A 17598-nucleotide genomic window follows, 5' to 3' on the forward strand; every position below is an offset into this window, starting at 1 on the left:
ATGGTACCTCAATAATTTAGTTTCAAAGTGTTCAAATTATTAAAAATGTTGAAGTCAGTTCCATTATAAAATGATACACCAAAAGTACTAAAATAATCTATTGTACTGTTGAGCTGAACTGGTCTATTTACACCTTTAAATTTGTCTTTATTCTACTTCACACACTTGAGTACATGTACATCCACACACAAGAAGTGTGAACATGCGGTTTGACAAGGCTATGTTCAATCAGATATCAGACAAATTTACCCCAGCTTGAAACCATCTTTTTTGTGACCCATGACCATGTTTCATTTTTAATCATGATCACTTTAATAATTTAATTTGTACCCCATATTTATAATTAAAGAATACATTTAAGAAACCTAACTACAAGATGACTAGCATAACTGTTCTCATTACACATTCCATGTACAAATTAATATGAAGCAGCAAAAATGAAACCATTTTTAGTTTTGCTGTTACTGTCTGTATGTTGTGGCAGCCACGTAATTTTTTTCTCATTCTTTTGTTTTTCCCTTACGTGAAACATCACTAATGCATAACGGCTTCAGTGAAAGGTTGTTTTCGATGTCGTTATCAGCTGGAACCAGTATTTCACGCAAGCAACACTCTTAAAAATAAAGGTTCTTTATGGCCATCGAGGAAGAACCTTTAACATTCATGGAACCGTTCCATCCCACAAAGGGTTCTTTAGGTTGAACAAACGTACTTTAGATTATTAAAATGTTCTGAACACTAAGAAAAACATGGTTATTTTAAGAACTGATAACTGAGTGGTACTTTGGGGAACCAAAAGCAAACTTCACACCAGAGTGAAGGTGAATACTAATAATAATTTCTATCAAACAATCAATGATGTGGCTGTGTGTAGATTCCCAAACATGAATCAGATTTATATGCAATAAGCAAATAAGCGAGATGAGGGTAAGAGGATTAATTACTTTTAATTGCAATCCACATATTTGCAGAATAAACATTTCAAGTTATGTTTTATCTATTGTTTGCCAGGCCGTATGGAGGAGTTGGCTTGTGCATCACTACATTAAGCACAGCTAATGTCTTAAAGGGAAAGTTCACCCACGTCTTTCTCAACCTGTATGCCTTTCTTTCTTCTGCGGGACACAAAAGAAAATATTTTGAAGGACTTTTTCTATACAATGAAAGTCAATGGGGTAAAAAAAAAAACCCATTAGAACACTGAGACCATTTTCAAAATATTTCTGTCCTACAGATGAAAGAGAGCCATACAGGTTTGGAATGACACAAGGGTGAGTAAATATTGACAGAATGTACATTTTTGGGTGAACGATCCCATTAAGCAGTTTATTATCACAATAAAAATACTGTTCAGGAAGCGTTATTGCTGATTAAGAGTTCTCCGGGCAAAATATTCTTCTGAGCTGTCCTGAGATCTCAGCGGACAGCATGCTGTACCTGCTGTTGAAGTTCCAGAGGGACCTTCCTCCATTACGAGTTCCGTCTGGGTCTCGTAGCGACAGAGGGTAGGACAACGGCCAGTTGGGATGAAGGGGAGATGGGCGCAAAGAGGATGAGCCCCAAGGTAACATCTGGTTGTTGTGCTGGGTGACGGAGTGGCTCAACCCAGGCAGCAACTGAGGAGGGGGCGGTGAGGGTGCAGGTGCTCTCTTTGCTGGAAACAGTTGTGGGTGGCTTGGTGGGTCGTTGCTTGAAGAGACCTGTGGGTGAGATGCTGGGTCCGACTCAACTGGGTCAGCATTGTTGTCTAAGTAGCTAACCTGTGATGGTAGGTGGGCACTTTTAGGAGGCACCCTCAAGGGCGAGTTGAATTGAGATGAGCTATGCTCTGGCCAAGAGCGGTAGAGTTCTGGACCGTCTGCTGAAAGAGCAGCAGTGCCGCTAGCCAAACCCCACAGCGACGGCTTGAGATGGGACGCAACAGGATAGTGGAATGGAATCATGGGATGACTGACGTCTAGACCTCGCCCAATTCCCATGTGATACTGCAGACTCAGCACCTCGGCCCTGAGTTGGGCGTTCTCCTCACTCAGCGCCAGAAGCTGTCCCTCCAGCATGAAGTCGTTGAGTCGTCTCTTCTCACGGGAACGCTTGGCAGCCTCGTTATTCTTCTGCCTCTTGACCCAATATGATGCATCTTTTTTCTCAGCAGGGGTCATCTCGCGCTTACGTCGTCTACTCGGTACAAGTGGGTTGCGATATGACGGGAGGTGGAACAGTCGTCGTGCCAGTACGGATGAGCCGGTGAGTGGGAGAAGCCTGCTTAAACTTCCAGGTTCATCTTCGCTTGTCGAGCTCTCGCCCGTGGAGGAGGGAAGACAAGCGTCTGCCTGATGCTCGGGACTTCTTATGGTACTCATTGTTCTGGAAAGACAAAGAGTTCGATGATCAGTAGGACCCAGTTTCAAAACAATACTTTGGCAAAACTTATCATTTTTTTGTTTGTTTAGATTGGTTTTTGAATAAGAACGATGCAAAAGCTCACAATTTTTCCACTTCTGTGTAAGACTACGCCTTCATTATACAATGCAACTTAAATTCATTAACACTTATTAGTGTACACACTGCAGTTTCCTGTCAGAAAAAGGGTAAATATAGACATGAGAAGTGTGTTAGCCTACCAAGGAAACATACTGGGCAATTGATGATTTTAAATGTGCAAAATAATTATATGCATGTAGTTTGTGAGAAATGCGTCATGCTGAATTAATGACGATGATTTATTGGATCTGATGCATGCAACCTTGATAAGATCAATTTTGGTGAGCTTGGCCATAGATAAAGATCTTAATTTTTCACTTTGCTAAAAGCAAGATTCTTTGTAGGTTATTTGAAACCACTGCATATCTGCAGAATTGACAACATCAAATGGCGGTTGTTCATTTTATACTTGGTGAATATGAAAACTGCCTCGCTTCTTGCAACAATCTAGAATTAAATTACTGCATGATTGACATTTCATTTATTTAAAGAATTCAGTATTTTTAAGTCTGCATACAGAATACTAAGTGTAAACACGAGTCTCCAAAATCTTAAATAAAAAGAACCGTGGCGAAAGAAAATCGCTTTACCTTACCTTACGCTGCTGCCACAGGAATGATGCTAGCAAGTCTAAATGAATTAAAGGACATCAGCTTAAAAGTAAAACTCTTTGGCTGGAAACATACGAAGACTCAGCAACCAACAGACAAGGTGGCACAAGTAATATGCACAGACATGCCTATTGTATGAAAGTAGTAGGTGAGGACCACATCTTCCTTCCTCAGGAGGCGGAGACTTGCAAACAAGTATCTCAAACCAGTGGTTTGAGTTATGACTCACTCTTTTGTTTGTTCTACTTTTTAAAGAATGAATTAAAGACATTAATGCAGGCGCACTCATCATCTTGATGTTTTGTTTACAATTTACATTTCTCTGTTTACGTTTCGCATTTCTCCCAGTTATTATTCATTAAGTTTAGTCCTCTCTGTTTAGATCTTAAAAAAAATAAAAAAAATAAAAAAAATTGTTTATTGAATTACATATCTCATGCACCATTATCTAATCATAACATTTATTTTTATTTTTATTTTTTATTTAAAGTCATGAATTTTAGTTTACATTTTATTTAAATGTATTTGTAATGTCATGGATGCTCTATAAGAGTCCTACACTTCAACCAAAGATGGCACATTAATTAGACTATATTGCTGTATCCTGTCAGTCTGGATGAAGACCAATATTCATTTTGAGGCCTAACTTCACAATTCAAATAGCATATAGGCATATGTGCATTGTTACGTGTTATTTATTCAGCTCGATATGCAAGTATTCATCATAGCAAACCAAATTCTTCAGAAAGGGTTATAATGTCAGTCGTCCGATTATAAGAAGCTGAAGCTCAGTAAAGACTGAAACTCCTGATAGTAAGATCATGTAAAAATGTTTCTTGTGGTTAAAAAGAAAAAAATACTGAGAATGACTTGCATGAAAAAAAAAATAGAGGTTTTTGCTGAGTTTACGGTTGTCGTCTGGGACTGTCCTTCCAAATTTCCGCAGAAAATGTTTTTGTGCTCTAGATTATGACTAAATCTGTGTCGGTGTGAAACATAATGCAGGTTTGAAGCTTTTGCCGCAGGGTTACAGCAACTTACTTAAGATCGACTTGCCGCAGCTCCACGGCAAACCACTGTTATAGCCTGCCTGCAAAAAATTCTTAAAATATTAAATGCATAATGCAAGGGGAGAAAAATGCAATCGTCTGTTGAATGCAATATTGATGGATATTTTGCCTTTACTTAATTTATGAGAGTTATGCATCACTTGTGGTTACAAGACTCTGGTTTGAAGAATTAGCCACACTCGACATTTGAGTCTTCAAGATAAAAATGGGGCATACACAATTCACTACAGAACAAGATGTTGTGGAATGTTCAACAGGTGTTCGATCATATCTAGGGCTTGGGGTCGCAGTGGTCGCGAATGGCGTTGGTGGAGTGACATACCTGTGTTGTTTACCGGTGACTCATCGAACAGCTATTGGATCGCTGTCTGTGATTTTTTTTTCTTCTTCTGCTTATACCTGGTGACTCATAACGCCACCTCAAAGCTCCACAGAACTCAAATGCTTTAACGTGGGACATAACCCTTAGTTCAGATGTACTGTTTTGTTAACCGCACGCAGCCCCCTCATGCGGTGCGCATATTCACATGCGCGCACACGTTCCAGCTTAACCAGGTAATCGATAGCTTTATGGAAAATGTTGGCGACATAAAGTAGCACATTCTCAGGTTTGCTGCAATGAGGACGAACACTTGCCACAGCCGACTCGAGACGAACTTTGTCCTATCAGGCCTCACTCACCTTTTGCATATAGCCTACAGTTCAGCATGCATTGCTTGTCTGTACAGTAACTTCAATCAAATGAAGTTTCTTTCTCAAATGAATTCAAACCACTTCCTGTCTCTGAGTCGTCAGTGTTTTCTCCTCACAACGACCTCATTTTAACAAGCCCCTCTCCCGTTTTCAACTCGTTCGTCGGAACAGAAACCAAAGCAGCGACTGCAGAGCTGTAGACTGGGGTATACCCCACAAACCTCATTCATAGCCACCTACTCACTTCCCAGAAAACAAATCATCTTGCTGATATTTTGCATTCGATTTTGGGCCTTTTGGAGTGTTGATGTCTTGACGTTTTCTGTGCGCTTTTTGTTCTTTAGCGTAAACAGTCCAAACTTCATTGTTTAGGGTGGCCAGAAAGGCCCAGGAAATGGTTATGCTGAGACTTTAACTTCTTTAAGTAAAATCTGAGGCATTTCGCAAGAAAGACATCCATTATGATAAACCTCTTTTCATGTGTTTCAAGTGTTTTAAGTCATGGATTCTATGCAAAGTAATGATGTCTGAAATTTGGAAAAGAGCTGATACAGACTTTTATAAAGCCTGGCATAGGCCTATATACCCTATACGTTCAAAAGTTTGGGGTCAGTAACATTTTTCAAGTCACATTAAAGACATTTATAATGTTACAAAAGATTCTGTTTTCAAAAAATGCAGTTCTTTTGAACTTCTATTCATCAAAGAATCCTTAAAGAAATGTATCACGGTTTCTCCAAAATATGTAGTGTTGTTTTTGACATTGCTGTTTTTGACAAATGCTGTTTTTAACATTGATAATAATAAGAAATGTTTCTTGAGTATCAAATAAGCATATTAGAATGATTTCTGAAGGATCATGTGACGCTGAAGACTGGAGTAATTCAGTTTTGCCATCACAGGAATAAATAAAAAAATATTAACAGTTATTTTAAATTGCAATAATATTTCACAGTATTACAGTTTTTTACCGTATTTTGTACCAAATAAATGCAGCCATGGCAAGATTTATTATAAAAACACTTTTCTACCAACTCCAATCTTTTTGAAAGATTCCTTTTGACCTTTGACCTCTAGGAGTGATTGAGACCCCTAAAACTCTTCTCTAAGCATCTATCAAACAAAATGCTTAAAAGTTGCATATAGGCCACATGAATTTGATACATAATGTCTGGATGCTAGTAAATTTATCAAAAATATAACATCACACAAATGAAAGTCTGGAAATTATAGTAACAAACAAATGTGTGCATGCATATTTTATATAAAATAAGATATATATCAGTCAAAATGTCTTATATTTGAACTTTTTTTTGAAGTCGCCAGCCTTTCTGTAGATTTCACCTCTGCACATTGCATTGCAGTTCTATAAAGAAATAGATATAGCCTACATGTGAACTAGTTTCAAGAATAAGCCTTAAGAACATCACAAAAAACAAATAAGATATTTTGAAGATTTTTCATTGTTTCTAACCATTAATGTTGAGAATTAATACATACCTGAGCTTTAAACTACTGTACCCACATATAAGTATAACACACAACTAGTAGGCCTACAATACCATTTTCTTCTCTCATGATTTCACACAAGGCCATATATGTCATGTATTTAAAATATAAATAAATTCACTTTGTTCTGATTGATATTGAGATCATATTCACCGCTTGATAGTGGGCTTCGACAGACCCTTTAGTAGGCCTCCATCAGCACCTGTGGAACCGCAAGCGGTGAAGCTTTGAGAGCAAGATATGAGCGCTTGCTGCGGTTTGACAGGCATGGGCCAACAGTTTAACTGTAATGGAGCATTGCCAATAGCAACCTGGTCAACTGGTCACAACGGCTCTGCAGGTCTGGCTCTCCTCTCATCTTCGCAAACCACTCTGCATCTGAGAGGGGCCACATGTAAAAATAGATGAGCTTGATAGGACTTGAGACGTGTTATCTCACGCACACACACGTACATGCTGTCAAACCTCCTACACGTCTGCAGCACTGCCCACCGAGCTTTGATAGCACGCATACAGGGGCCACTGTGAGGGAAATCTTTTGATTTGAGATGAGATAGGTAATGATATGAAACGTGGAAGATGATCATCTTAATTTGGGCCCTTTATATGGTCTTGCAGCAGGTGAATGGATGCTAATTTAGCTGCAGTGTCTCTGGCGGCCACTAGATGGAGCGCTAGGTGAACAGTATGAGACGGCCTGAAACAGAGCGCTATTATTTCCGTTAACCATGCAAGTTTCGAGTATTTATCAGTAAATAATTAAACATTAGATAGCACAAATGTCCTCACTGCAGTTATCTGAGAAATATGTATTCCTTTGCACCATATAAACGCTAACCGCACCAGTCTTCTTCACACCCAATGCTGTTCTCAGACACTTTTAGTGCTTGTAAACTTCCTGGCTTAGGTTAGATTGTTGTGGCATATCACTAATGTGTAAAGTTATCTGTTTCCATGAAACAAAAAGGAGAAGTGAAAATGTTAGATGACAACAATGACAAGAAGATTAAGGCATAATAAAACACTGATCTGCTATCTGCTTAACTTTTCAGTCTTCTTTATGAAAATACAAACTATCCGACTGTAGGAAACACCTGAGGACAATATTTTGAATATAGCCTACATACAGCATATACCGTTAAAAAAAGCATATAATGTATATATTTACTCTTTATTTCAGACATCTGACTTGAGAAGTAATATCTACGACACAAAAGTCCAATCTAACAAAACGTTAGCCTCATAGCATAATTGCCTAAGTCCTTTTTTGGCCAAATTGACTTGCTTTGAGGCTAACGAAAAATTACTTTCTGTATCGTTCTCTCTTTTTTATGTGCAAACTTAATAGTGCATTTCTGCCCCCTACTGAGCTGTATTATGCACCAGGTTTACTATAGCTACATTATTACATAAATTATGTACATCACTCAATGGACTCCTTGGTGATTATATTTATAGATTGAACACGTTAAACACATAGGACTAGATGATTATTGTCCCTTTTAAACGTAGTCTTAATTTTGTTTTACATTAATCCTGAAATAAGCCAACCACTAGTAGATGTCAGGGGTCATCAGTTGCGTAACTTCGCGTCATCAGGTGTTTCGGCCAACACAATACACCCTTTGCAAAGGCAGACCCAGGCTGATCAGGCCCGAGTGTGTGTCCCCATCATCTTGGGTATTTACCAAAGCCACTGACTGCAACGTTCTGCAGTAGTTGCTGTCTCTTTGATGGTCTGGTGCAGGGCTTGGCTGTGGATTCCCAGCTCTTCAATATGGTTAATAAAATGAAGGAGTAACAGTCAGAAAGTTTTTGTGGGATTTGGGGGATTTTTTAATGGTCTGCTATAAGCAAAAAACAATGAGATTCTTCATTATCAACTACCGGTCCAAAACATGAATCATATATCTGGAAAATGAAACTTGCATGTCGTTAAACCATCTCTTTAAACCTTTTTGATGTCAGTTGGGAGGTGAAGGTCAACAGCCGTTTTCATGAGTCGTTGTTGCAAATCTTTCCCATGTTTCCACCGGAGCCGTTATTTGTGCGGTTAGTAACCGTTTATATATATATATATATATATATATATATATATATATATATATATATATATATATATATAAATTAGGGCTGTCAAAAGATTAATCATCCAAAATAAAAGATTGTGTTTACATAATATATGTGTGTGTACTGTGTATAATTATTTTGTATATATAAATACACACACATGCACGTATATATTTAAGAAATATTTGCATACATATACTGTATATATATTTATATAGTTTATATTATATATAAATATAATTTTTTTATATATATAAATAACACATTTTTCTTAAATATATACATGCATGTGTGTGTATTTATATATACAAATTTAATTATACACAGTACACACACATATATTATTAAAAACAAACTTTTATTTTGGATGCGATTAATCGCGATTAATCTTTTGACAGCCCTAATATATATATATATATATATATACACAGACCCTTTCCAAAAAATTAGAATATCATGGAAAAGTTTATTTATTTCCATAATTCCATTCAAAATATTAAACTTCCATAGATTATAGATTCAGGGCCCACAACTTAAACGATTTCAAGTATTTAGTTGTTTATTTGTACATAATTTGGGCTTCCAGCTCATAAAACCCACGAAAACAGGATTTCAAAAAATTTGAATATTACATGAAATCACACAGTAATTACACAGTGATACCATGGTCATTGAACCAGGTTTTGGTTCTTTTGGCAGTGTGGGCAGGTGCAAATCCTGCTGGAAAATGAAGGAAGCATGAAGTGCTCTGAACATGTCCTGGTAGACGGCTGCGTTGACTCTAGATTTAATAAAGCACAGTGGACCAAAGTCCTCTTTTCTGATGAGAGCAAATTTTGCATCTCATTTGGAAACCAAGGTCCCAGAGTCTGGAGGAAGAATGGAGAGGCACACAATCCAAGATGCTTGAAGTCCAGTGTGAAGTTTCCACAGTCTGTGTTGGTTTGGGGAGCCATGTCATCGGCTGGTGTTGGTCCACTGTGCTGTCCACTCAACGCAGCCGTCTACCAGGACATTTCCAGAGCACTTCATGCTTCCTTCAGCAGACAAGCTTTATGGAGATGCTTCCTTCATTTTCCAGCAGGATTTGCACCTGCCCACACTGCCAAAATAACCAAAACCTGGTTCAATGACCATGGTATCACTGTGTAATAACTGTGTGATTTCATGTAATATTCTAATTTTTTGAAATCCTGTTTTCGTGGGTTTTATGAGCTGGAAGCCCAAATTATGTACAAATAAACAACTAAATACTTGAAATCGTTTAAGTTGTGGGCCCTGAATCTATAATCTATGGAAGTTTAACGTTTTGAATGGAATTATGGAAATAAGTAAACTTTTCCATGATATTCTAATTTTTTGGAAAGGGTCTGTATATATAAATCACATGACTTGGGAAAGTAGTCATAGAAGCACTGAATAATATTCATCGAATAATATAAATTTCTTAGCAAGTTCTTAATGGGCTGTTGCCAGAGCAACGAAGTGCAGAGTTATAGCCTAAATATAGGCCTACACCCCCTGACCTGACCTTTGTTTGTTCCCCATAACTTGTTAACTGTTCCACTGAGCGGCAAATTGCTGCCTTCTTCCTTCTTGTTGTGGTCATGCAGGTTTGTGGGTTTCCCTCACAGTTTTACGCATCTAATGCTTAAACATGTCTAAATGAGAAATATGAGGGTATGTTTCCTATAAATGCTGTTTTCGTAACGGCTGTTTAGATTCTCGAACGACGTCCACCCTCCGCGAAAGAGCGGGCGCGGCCATCGTTTGTAACTTTGAATGTGTCGGTGTCATTCGCTTCCAGTTATTTTACCTGTACAAAAACAGTCTGTTATATTGTTAGTATACTGTTATTACATTTTTCTATTAAGTACAAAGAACTTTCAGTAATATTTGAGTAAAATTAACTCGTTTAATTTAGTTAGGTTGCTTGTCAATGCATGCACATACCTAAGAAAAAACAAACAAAACAAACTTAATACCTTGTTTAAAGGAACACCCCAAAACCTGGGAACATATATAAAATTATTAAAACAATAATTTATTAAATTTAAATATGCTTAGGCTTACACTAGGCATTGATTATAAATTCAATGGAAATTTTAAGTCAGTACTTTCTATCCACACAACCGCCGTGGCACGGCATGCCAAAACACAAATGACAAATTAAAACCAAGTTTGTCCTTATGAATCATCTGTGTATTGCCTAGTGGTTAAGAGTACGGTTGCTTAGGGGTGTAAAATATGCTGGTTTGTGCATCTTCATTCACCGTGTTCCTTTATATGCCTTGGTTTATCACAATTGAGCCACCCATGGATTCAGTTTGCATGTGGGTGCAGAGATCTGGCTGCTGATACAGCGAGTGGAACTAGGCATTTCGTCACAATCTCAGCCAACACTGTTTTCACTTATTATAAAAGATGCAATATTGTACTCTCTGAACCACACAGTCTCTGCGATATATAGAAACATTGATGGGTAAGAGCATCTCCCTCTGGCCAAACACCAGAACTGATTGACTTCGACTGACTGATCCTTCACACAGAATTGAATAAAAGTAATCTAAAAATAACGCTGCAGAAAACAGGTATTTTTTCAGTAAAATATCTAAACAGCCGTAAAAGATACATTTAAATGAGAAGCAAAATTTCAACCTTTTTGTTTTTTTTGGTAAAACATTTTTTTTTTATTTTTTTTTTTAAAGCTAGTGGCATAATTTTTTATAAAATACATACACACGTAAAGTGTCATGTACCCAAAAGTAAACTTTTAATGCAAGTAATTAATATAAATAAAATAATTTTGAGTTGCACTTTATTTCGATAGTCCACTTTTACCACAATTTACTAACGATAATTAAACTAAATTTCGACTGGTTAGGTTTTGGGTTAGTAGAATAAGTTGACATACTTGCAAAGTCATAGTCAGTAGAATGTCTAAAGTAGACTGTTGAAAATAAAGTGTTAGCTAAATTTATCTTATTTCATGGATGTTTAGATATTTTAATGGGAAACGACAAAAAATACCAAGAAAATATTTTGCAGTATTAAAAAAAGAAGCCTTTTTATATTTACTTGAAATTATCATTTCAGTCATTACAGGAAAAAAAAAAACTGTTTAAATTATATCAGTCTGAGGAGAGATTATTGTCTAAATGTCTTATGATGATAATAGTCCAGTCATTTTAAGCCAAAATGGGGGTCAACCTTGAACAAATTGCAACATAAGCAAACTCAGCTGATTTTGTATCCTCAATATGTCCTGAGTAAGGGAAAAAATGGGTTCCATTCAGACCTTAACATTAAGTATTTTACTGCTATATGTCAACAAGACATTTTCACCTGGCTATACCCAATGTTTAGATCTGTTGTGGTATTTATGCAAATTAGCACATACATAATTAGATTATGCACCGTTTGTCCATGTTAACAAACAATTTCAAAAAACTGTTGTACTTACTTGTTGTAAGTAATCAACTCAGTCATTTTCATGGTGATATCTAAAGGTTAAAATTTTTACCCTATTCACGGAAGAAATGAATGAATAGGCTATATTTGGGAATTTTTCTAAACTTTCCACTAATGGGATTCTTCTGGGCTTTTTTTCCTTACTCAGGACAAATTGAGGATACAAAATCAGTTGAGTTTGCTTCTGTTGCAATTTGTTCAACCTTTTTTCATAAAATGACTGGACTATATTTGTCTAAATGTCTCAACAATGTTGTTATTCATCTGATTGCAGAAACACCAAGTTCCGTCAGGCTCATCCTGAGCTGAATGGAGATCAAACTGAGAAACATGGGTAAGTAAAGATTAATCTAAAATTCTCAAATTTCTAAATTCAAATTTCCATAATGCAGATCTCAGCTTCCTCCGCAGGCTGCTGCTGGTGCAGGGGCACTGGTCCTACTATCGCATCTGCATCCTTCTGCGCTATTTCCTCTACAAAACCACTGCTTTTGCTCTAGTTCACGTCTGGTACAGTTTCTACAATGGCTTCAGCGCTCAGGTATAGCAACTAGGTCACTTAATCCACTTTACACCCACCAACCCAAACCGCACTGTGGAAATATCTGCTATTACAGTCAAACTGAGATCTGTTTGAGATGTAACATGTTTAAAGAAAGTCAGATCCATTAACAGTAAGTAAAAGAATTTAAGAATCAGCAAAGTTTGACAACTTGGTCAGGATATGTTGTATGCAAAATGTCTGTCTTAAGAAAATGTGTCTAATTGTAAGGTTTGTGGACATAAAGATGATTTCTTTTGGTGTGTTGTAGAGATCCACATGATGTCAACTATACTAATATTATTACGATATATATATATATATATATTTAAAATCATAATTTATTTAAAAAGTTTTATACACAATGCATTATATACTCTTCTATAATAAGCATGTTTTTAATTTTTGTATTAAAATGTATTTATTTATTTTGGGTTATTTAGTTTTTTTTCTAACTGTCCTGATATCATAATTCATTAAAAACAAAAAAAATCTTGAAAAGAAAAACATAAGTAGTTAGTTAATTCAATGTGTAATGTAAATATCTATAAATCTGCTTTCAACTTGATGATTACACCATTTTATTTAATTAAATTGAAACTTGTCTTGGTATAAAAATGATATAAAACCAACATCGATACAAAGAGTACATATCTAAGAACTTGGCACATGTGGTTTGGATGTGGACAGTTTTAGATGTCATTGACCCTGATCATTGTCAGTAAGTGTTCTTACGTTCGCACATAAAACCATCTGACACATTTTTGGTCCATTTGTTTTTTCCCCTCTACTCTACAGTCATGTGAGAAAAAAAGTACACCCTTTTGAATTCTGTGGTTGCGTATTGGAATATAATAAAATAAAAAAAGATCTGGTTCTTGGCAGGTCTTAAAATTAGTTAAATACAACCTCAGATGAACAACAACACATGACATATACACCATGTCATAGTTTATTTAGCAAAAACTATGTCAAAAGGGAAAAGCCATGGGTGACAAACCAAGTACACCCTTACTGCTACCATAGGAATGAAGAGGGTAAGTAGCAGTCACTGTTAATCAGATGTCTTTGATTAATTGATCATCAGCTAATTTGATCACCTCTATAAAGTTTTGGCAGTTTGCTGGTCTGGAGCCTTCAAGTGTGTGTTAACACAATGACAAGGAGGAAAGACATCAGCAATGATCTTAGAGAAGCAATTGTTGCTACCATCAATCTGGGAAGGGTTATACGGCCATTCTATCTGCATTAAGGAAGATTATTCACAAGTGGAAAACATTCAAGACAGTTGCCAATCTTCCCAGGAGTGGACGTCCTAATTCACCCCAAGGTCAGACCGTGCAATGCTCAGAGTAATCGCAAAACACCCAAGAAGTACACCTCAGACTCCACATTAAATGTTAAAGTTCAAGGCAGTACAATTAGAAAAAGACTGAACAAGTATGTCTTGTTTGGAAGGGTTGCCAGGAGAAAGCTTCTTCTCTTTAAAAAGAATATGGCAACATGGCTTAGGCACTGTTTATATCTGGTATTAAGATGCATTATGGTTAATCATATCACAAGTGGACGACACTAAATACAGATACAAAACAAATGTTTTGAGCTTGTCCACTTCGATCACTTTCAGAGTGGATTGCTTTCATGGTGTAAGACGCTCATGTGATCAAATGCATTCGACCAACAACCACAAAAGACCGCCGCCTACTCTTCGCCTACTAATCTAATGTGTAAACATTATGGGATGTGCGCTAGGCAGACGGTGTCAGCTGGAGACCCAAGTTTAATTTGAAGATGAAAAGCGTACCAAGCACAATGTTCTCTCACCATTCCAGAATTCTAACACAGCGTTCGATTGGGTCTTGTGGCTATCAGAGCAGAAACGAAAGCGTCAGCTCTCCGTGTGTTTCTCCATCGTCTCGGGTCGTGTTTATATGTAAATTGCGCAAGCATAGACCGTCCATTTCGTCCATTAGATCGAAAGATCTGATGAAAGCTCATACATTTACCCGCCCATAGATACTCCCCTAAAAGAAATAAGGACAGATGTGGTAGAAAGTGGACAAAAGAGACAGATTAAAGCGCATAAACGGGTATGTGTCTCCCTCGTCTACTTGTGATTCAATTGACCAAAACACATCTTTATACCAGGTGTTTGCAAAGTTACATCTGAACAAACCACTTCTGGAACAATGTCCTTGGACAGACGAGACCAAAGTGAAGATGTTTGGCCATAATGCACAGAGCCACGTTTGACCAAAACCAACCACAGCATATCATCACAAACAACTCATACTAACGGTCAAGCACGCTGGTGGAGGGTTGATGATTTGGGAATGTTTTGCAGCCACAGGACCCGGGCACCTTGCAGTCATTGGGTCGACCATGAACTCCTCTGCAGACCAAAGTATTCTAGAGTCATCTGTCTGACAGCTAAAGCTTGGCAGATATTGGGTCATGCAACAGGACAATGATCACAAGCACACCAGTAAATCTATAACAGAATGGCTGAAAAAGAAAAGAAACAATGTGTTGCACTGGCCCAGTCAAAGTCCAGACCTCAACCCGACTAAAAGGCTGTGGTGGGACCTTTAAAGAACTGTGCATAAACAGATGCCCACAAACCTCTATGAACTGAAGCAACATTGTAAAGAAGAGTGGGCCAAAATTCCTCCACAACAATGTGAGAGACTGATTAAGTCATATAGAAAATTATTACTTAAACTTATTGCTGCTAAAAGTGGCTCTACACACAATTAAATCATAGGGTGTACTTAGTTTGTCACACATGGCTTCTCCATTTTTGGCTTTATTTTTCTTAAATAAATAATTACACGATGTCATATGTTATGTGTTGCTGTTCATCTGAGGTTGTATTTACCTATTTTAAGACAAGATAATTGTTTATTATGTTCTGATACGTAAAACCATTGAATTCAAAAGTAGTCAGCTGCAAATATGGCTTGACCCCAAAAAAAATCTAACAAAAGGTTTCTCAGTGGTTTACAGTAGTATCAGATGTACTTAAAAACATACTAAAAGTTTACCAAAGGGTGTACTTTCTTTTTCACATGACTGTATACATGAGAGTTGGTTTACAAGCTTCTACGCAACGTCTATGATATATATATATATCATAGACTGTAAAGATATATATATATATATATTAGGGCTGTCAAACGATTAATCGCGATTAATCGCATCCAAAATAAAAGTTTGTGTTTACATAATATATGTGTGTGTATGGAGTATAATTATTTTCTATATATAAATACACACACATGCATATATATTTAAGAAAAATGTGTTATTTATATGTAAAATATTTATATATAATATAAATTATATATAATATAAATATATATACACAGTATATACATGCAAATATTTCTTAAATATATACATGCATGTGTGTGTATTTATATATAGAAAATAATTATACACCGTACACACACATATATTATGTAAAAACAAACTTTTATTTTGGATGCGATTAATCGCGATTAATAGTTTGACAGCCCTAATATATATATATATATATATATATATATATTTTTTTTTTTTTTCATGTCCCAGGGGATTTTCACTGTTGAGGTAACTTGATTCACTAACCTATTTGATTGCATAGCCTACTTTGCTGAGCATGATTGATGGCCACAGTATTTACATTAGGTGACATGCAGCACCTATGCAAAAACTGATTCAAGAGTATCACCCCTGTGTGGAAATTTATGTCTGTGATTTTTTTCTTCTTTCTGTCTGTTCTAGGTTATCGTACAAACTGGACCATTTTTGCATCACAGGACCATTTTTAGCATCATAGCAATCATCATTAATTTAGTGTTGTTCTTTCTGTCCATATTCTCTCATCTATTTGTTGCCTCATCAAACCTCTTTTCCTCAAAACCGCAACAGTGGTCATCCTCTTGATGAACATATTTCCCTACCTCTACTGGTTACTTTGGCAGGAGCATTTGTGAAAACATCAATAGTCAGTTTTCCTTCCACAAAGCTTTAGCATGTTTTTTTTTTTTTTTTTTTTTTAGGTATTAGTCTCATGTTTCTATTCTACCAAACTAAGTTTAGCACTTAGTTTGACTAATCAGACATGAGTGTTATTCATTATTCTTTAAGAGCTTGAGCATTTTAAGTGGCAGACGACAAAACTAAAGCTAGTGCTTAGAATAAGCAAAACGATATCATTGCTATGGACGCTAATATAGTTATCGTTATACTTATCTTTATAGTAATCATTATTTGTATGAATGGGCCTTTATAGCTGGCCATTTAAAGAAATAATCTCCACAGGGTACACAAAGAGAAATGAATGGTGGTTAAATGGCACGAAAGCCTTTTTTTTCAATAATGTTATTATGTTATATTAAGTATTGCACATGTGTCAATATCAGACTTACCAAACAACAGCAAAGCCACTTCAAATATTTAGGAGAACTCTGACCAGACAGATTAACACCTTATTCGAAATCTACCAAATGTGAGTGGTTGGCTACTGACCATTTAAAAACAATTATTTTAAGTCGAGCATGATGCATTGTGGAATATAGTATTCCTTACAGTGTTTGTTTTATACTGCATATTTAGGCAAATGCAGTCCATTCATGCAGAACATTTACATACTGTGTACAGTATCACTGCATAGCAATATAAAATGAAATATGCTATTCTGATATCCTCATGCTTTTTCCATGAATTAGTACATCCGTCGGATTCAATAAAATCACAACCTTTATGCTGTTTTGACAACAAATGACTCAACCATGGTACAATGTTTTGATGAAAAATGCAGTTTTATTTAGTCATATATTTAATGACTATATAGAACATAAATGTCTGTTGTTTTTATGTCATATTTTATGCATGTATTCATAAAAGTCAGGTGGATTCTGATTGGCTGTCAATGTTTTTATCGTTCAAGTGATTCCAACGATATCATTCTTTAAAGGATAACTGTCGCCAAAATGCAACCTAGGGTCTTTTTGTTAATCTACCTGAGCCAAACTTTCGTTTAAAAGCATAATTATAATGGAAACGCCACTTTTAAGTTTGACCGTTTTTTCGTTTTCGGTCAAATTGCCTTTTGAATGGGAGTGCTTGGGGCACTACTATGATAGCATCAAAATTGCTATTTTTAAAA

The 17598-nt window shown here is 36.3% G+C and overlaps 1 protein-coding gene across 3 annotated transcripts; it reads right to left on the reverse strand.

The window, feature by feature from the left end:
- Positions 1–929: 929 nt before the first annotated feature.
- Positions 930–4541, reverse strand: LOC307169177 (uncharacterized protein). Of its 3 annotated transcripts, none has more exons than XM_079889640.1 (2): positions 3077–3251; positions 930–2364 (listed from the first exon to the last, which is right to left on the reverse strand). In XM_079889640.1, the coding sequence occupies exon 2, from the start codon at positions 2358–2360 to the stop codon at positions 1371–1373; it is 990 nt and encodes a 329-aa protein (XP_079745766.1). In that variant the 5' UTR covers positions 2361–2364; positions 3077–3251; the 3' UTR covers positions 930–1370. The 3 variants fall into 3 exon arrangements, with proteins under 3 accessions (XP_079745766.1, XP_079745767.1, XP_079745768.1); XM_079889641.1 differs by lacking the exon at positions 3077–3251 and adding an exon at positions 4485–4541 and having other exon boundaries at positions 936–2364; XM_079889642.1 differs by lacking the exon at positions 3077–3251 and adding an exon at positions 2486–2503 and having other exon boundaries at positions 936–2364.
- Between the last annotated feature and the right edge of the window lie 13057 nt (positions 4542–17598).

Source organism: Squalius cephalus (genome assembly GCF_949319135.1).
Source record: "Squalius cephalus genome assembly, chromosome: 13".
NCBI classification, from domain to species: domain Eukaryota; kingdom Metazoa; phylum Chordata; class Actinopteri; order Cypriniformes; family Leuciscidae; genus Squalius; species Squalius cephalus.

Coding starts and splice junctions, on each gene's coding strand:
- LOC307169177 (XM_079889640.1), bottom strand. CDS start 2,360: ATGAGTACCATAAGAAGTCCCGAGCATCAGGCAGACGCTTGTCTTCCC.